The sequence below is a fragment of the Colobus angolensis genome, unplaced genomic scaffold (assembly GCF_000951035.1).
Source record: "Colobus angolensis palliatus isolate OR3802 unplaced genomic scaffold, Cang.pa_1.0 Scaffold236, whole genome shotgun sequence".
NCBI classification, from domain to species: Eukaryota; Metazoa; Chordata; class Mammalia; order Primates; family Cercopithecidae; genus Colobus; species Colobus angolensis.
In genome coordinates, this window is record NW_012115555.1 from 1,625,847 (window position 1) to 1,630,645 (window position 4,799).

At 47.6% G+C, this 4,799-nt stretch overlaps 1 protein-coding gene across 1 annotated transcript in view; it reads left to right on the plus strand.

Annotated features, from left to right (window-relative positions):
* The first annotated feature begins 6 nt into the window (after positions 1–6).
* Positions 7–4,799, plus strand: part of PSMB9 (proteasome (prosome, macropain) subunit, beta type, 9) — a 50,715-nt gene continuing 45,922 nt past the window's right edge. The window contains exons 1-5 of the mRNA XM_011944847.1: positions 7–180; positions 2,032–2,099; positions 3,176–3,307; positions 3,920–4,049; positions 4,279–4,420. Coding sequence (XP_011800237.1) covers positions 121–180; positions 2,032–2,099; positions 3,176–3,307; positions 3,920–4,049; positions 4,279–4,420 — 532 coding nt within the window. The 5' untranslated portion in view covers positions 7–120. The remainder of the gene's footprint in view (positions 181–2,031; positions 2,100–3,175; positions 3,308–3,919; positions 4,050–4,278; positions 4,421–4,799) is intronic.

The window sequence follows — 4,799 nt, forward strand, 5'->3', positions numbered from 1 at the left end:
CAGGCGCCTCCTGGCGGCGCCGCGAAGGGGCGGGGCTGTTGGCTGCGCGCTGCGCGCTGCGCGCTGTCCCAGGTCCGAAACCAGTGCCCTAGGCGGCGAGGAGAGCGGCGCCTGGCAGGGATGCTGCGGGCGGGAGCACCAACCGGGGACTTACCCCGGGCAGGAGAAGTCCACACCGGGGTAATGGGTCTGGGCTTGAGGGTTGGCACAGGGGTGGAGGAGGTGTAGCGGCCAGGGGACCCTGGAAGCGCGGAGAAGTGAATGCAGAGACCAACGGGAACGTAGGGAGGTAGCCTCTAGCAGCCAGCGCTTGCACCCTCAGTCAGCATAGGGTATTTCTTTTCTAGGGGGGGGGGGGGGGTCGTCTAGCGTGTCCGTGAAGGGACCAGGCACGCGAGGCTGATGGAAAAGGGGGTACTTTGACTCCTAGCTGGAAGCGTCAAGGGGAAGCTACTCTAAAGCGCTTTCGCTTTCACTCTGGTCCCAGACAGTGGGGACTGGTTAAATCAAGAAAGGGGGTTGGGGATAGTGCAAAGAGATGAGGAAATGGTTCCCTGGGTGAAGTAGAACAGCACTTGGGAGAAGGAAATATAGGCACTTATTGAGAAGGACCAACTCATCACACAGAGTTTTGATAAACTTGCCACTGGGTAACTCTTAGCCCAAGCACTGATAATGGGGGTTCTGCGTTAACCAGTGATGCCCTTCCCTAGCTTGACCCAGAAAGGCTCCTCCTTGGCCCAGGTGCTGCCTTGCTCCCTTCCCTGTGTCTTCCCTGCCCACTCCCATGTGCCCACTGGGGGGACTTTGCTTAGGATGGGCGCCTGGGGCAGATGGCAGCCCCACTGGCTGGCTGGCTTCTGCTCTGGACTACTGCCACCACTCGTGGCTCGGGGGCAGTTTTGTTACAGAGGAATAGCCTCTAACTTGAAGTTAACCCTATTCTTTGACCCTCTATTCATGGTAAGTCGGTCCCTCGGAAAGCATACTTAGAGGAGCGTCCTTTGGGGCCACAGTAATTTACAGCCTGGTAAGAAAGGCACAGTGAAACCACTTATAATCTGGGAAATCTCCCCTCACTGCCAAATGAGCAGTGGCAAGTAGGAAGTAGAAGTGGAAACAAGGGATAAGAGTTAGACCTGAATTTTAGTCCCAGGTCTACTATTAGTTCTGTGTAACTCTGCATAAGTCGTTTGCATTTTCTGTGACTTGGTTTCTTCATTTGAACCGAGGATCTTTAAGACTCCTTCCAGCTCAACAGCAGGAAAAATGTAGCTTTATCTCCCCTCACTTTTTCTTGATTCTTTTCTTGACCTGGAAAAGTCAACTTAAACTTCTCAGTCAAATCCTCTCTTGGTACAAATTTACCCCCCTGGCTGCTGAGATATTTATTTACCTCTTGATCAGAAATTCCATAACTGAAACTTTTATTTTAAACCATCTACATGTTCCTTGCTGCTTCTTTCCTGCCTTGCCCCTGGCCATGCTAACCACTACCCTCCTCGATTTTTTTCCAATGTTCAATAAATTGAAAGAGCTCACTTCTGATGAAATGGGGTTGAGAGTGGAGGATTGTGAACAAAACGAAAAAAGAAAAAGAAAAGAAAAGGCTGACCTTGTTTCCCAAAATCATAGTCAAATACTCTGTGTTGGGCTACACCACATCTGCACATACTAGGAGCCTTTCCCGTGGAGATAATTTTCACTTGTGGAGCTGCTTCACTTCTACCCGTAGGAACCTCATCTCCACCTCTCTCTTTACAGTGGAGAGGATTCCACTAGGCAAGTTGGAACTCAGGGCCACAGTTCTTTCTGTGTTGTATCACAGCTGGGCTGTGGCATTCCCCTGCAGCCAGATGAAGCAATAGAGAAAGTGGAAAGATGAAGGGAAGAAAGCCTGTACTGACAGTCAGCTCTGGCCTGTTACTGTGAGCCAGTCAACTTCGCCTCTCTGGGAATATTTTTTCTTCTCTAACATAAGGGCATCAAGGCTCTTCCTGCTCTGATATTCCATATTCTGTGTCTCTGCAGACCACTATCATGGCAGTGGAGTTTGACGGGGGCGTTGTGGTGGGTTCTGATTCCCGAGTGTCTGCAGGGTGAGTAACAGTGAAGATGTATGCATTTGGAAAGAAGCTAATGGCCTCAAATACACATTTTTCTTACCCATTCATGAAAAGACTGGCAAACTGGAGCTTTGGAGGAATGGAGTTGACCTTCCCAAAAAGCCACTATGATAAGCTATTTGGTGGGCGCTTGCGTCTCTGAATTTGTGGAGGAGGATCTGGGGTCTGAATGCATATGTGACCTGTCCCAGTAGTGTACAGGGATGAGTGTAAAGGAATAGGGTCTGAGTGGGGGACAGGAGATAGATTTTTGAGGAGCTTCTTTCCATCTGTGTTTAGAGATCAAAAAGATGATTCTGTCAAGCAGATATCTGGTTTCTCATTTCCCAAATATTGAACTATGTTGTCTCTTCTCCCCCTCCTAACCAATTTCCTCACATGCAAAGTGAGTATATAGGGTTAGGTCAATATTACTTACATTATGTTCCATAGAACATAGTTACGTTCTATGTTAATAGCATAGATTGTTAATAGCAAGGAAAAATTGATGAGGCATATTTTTCTTACCTTAGCATTTTTTGCTTTGTTATAAAATCTAAGCCTGAAAAATAAACCTAATTTTGATTAACATCTGCAGTGATTAATAATATCTGAGATGATTATTTGCCTCCTGCTTTAATCCAAGCATTAAACTTCATACTAGTCTCTTGTCAAATAAGTTTGAGAGACATTGAATGATCACCTTCAAAAATTCCTGAGTTCTGGTTGGGTGCAGTGGCTCACATCTATAATCTCAGCACTTTGGGATGCCGAGGTGCGCAGATATTTGAGGTCAGGAGTTCGAGATCAGCCTGGCCAACATGTTGAGACCTTGTCTGTAATGAAAATACAAAAATTAGCCAGGCTTGGTGGCGGATGCCTGTAATCCCAGCTACTCGGGAGGCTGAGGCAGGAGAATCACTTGAACCTGGGAGGCAAAATTTGCAGTGAGCGCAATATTGCGCCACTGCACTCCACCCTGGGTGACAGAGTGAGACTCTGTCTCAAAAAAAAAAAAAAGAAAAACTTCCTGAGTTTTAACTTGGTGACTGTTGACTCCCTCCTAACAGCGAGGCGGTGGTGAACCGAGTGTTTGACAAGCTGTCCCCCCTGCACCAGCGCATCTACTGTGCACTCTCTGGTTCAGCTGCCGATGCCCAAGCCGTGGCTGACATGGCTGCCTACCAGCTGGAGCTCCATGGGTATGAAGCTCTGGAGTTCTGACTCCCCACCCACTAGAGTTCCCCCAACTTGCATGAATCCCTGTACAGTGTGCTGTTCCAGGAGCTGGACACTAGGAAATGAAATATTCTTGTTTTGGCTCCTGCTGGCACTTGAATCTGCCAGTTTCTGCATCTGTAAAGTGGAGACAATATAGTACCTTATGAGACGGTTATTTGGAGAACCACTTTATACATGCGAACACAGTTTAAAAGCTGTAAATCACTATCCTAATATAAATAATCAGGAAGAAGGTGATATTGTGACCCACCCTAATATCAGGCAGTTACCATATGAGAAATCAAGGTCGTTGGGATGGAAGTAACCTTATCTGCTTTTCCCCATAAGGGCAGGGCCCTTGCAGCCAAAAGAAAGTTATGTGGGTGGGGCTCAGCAAAAGAGAGTGAGCAATTGAAGGGTTCTTACCAGTTGGTGGTGTGGGACTCTGGTTCCCCTGTACATGTGGGAGGGAGGCTGCAGTTTGAGCTATTGCAGCTATAGTTCTCAGGGTTCGTTTAGCAGGGATGATGGTAATAGTATAGGAGAGTGAGACTTAAAATTCTATCAACCTTTATTCCTAATATTTCCTTCAGGATAGAACTGGAGGAACCTCCACTTGTTCTGGCTGCTGCAAATGTGGTGAGAAATATCACCTACAAATATCGAGAGGACTTGTCTGCACATCTCATGGTAGCTGGCTGGGACCAACGTGAAGGGGGTCAGGTGAGTTTCTCCCGAAGCGCTCTCTCCTCTGGGCTTCCCCACTCTCCTGTAGAGGGAGATGGAAGTCCTATGTCATTCTAGCAATGAGTACCAAGGACACTACCTCTGAAAGTATAGTACATTTGGGATATGAGATACCAGGGCTTCATTGCAGGGTGCAGAGACCACTTAATGTCTCAGTGGGAAGGAAGGGCTTGATGATTCTTTAACCGGAGGATCCCTCTCTCAGGTATATGGAACCCTGGGAGGAATGCTGACTCGACAGCCTTTTGCCATTGGTGGCTCCGGCAGCACCTATATCTATGGTTATGTGGATGCAGCATACAAGCCAGGCATGTCTCCAGAGGAGTGCAGGCGCTTCACCACAGACGGTAACCAGCCAAGTGGAAGGGTACCTCGGGAGGGCTTTTAAACATGGGAAGGAAGTAGATTATGAGGAACAGGAAGAGAAATACAGGGGTGATCATTTAAGTTAATGCCCAAACTAGTACACTTTTAAAAGTAAAAAGAGGCAGGACAAATGCAAAGCTCAATGGGGCTCTTGGGCAATACGGATAAACCAGGGCTGTTCTGAGTAAATCAAATGAGGATACACAGTCACTGTAAGAACCAGTGGTGTGCTAAGCACAATGGCTCACACCTGTAATGCCAATACTTTGGGAGGCTGAGGCAGGAGGATTACTTGAGCCCAGGAGTTTGAGGCCAGCCTAGGCAAGATGGTGAAACCCTGTCTCTACAAAAAAAAAATTT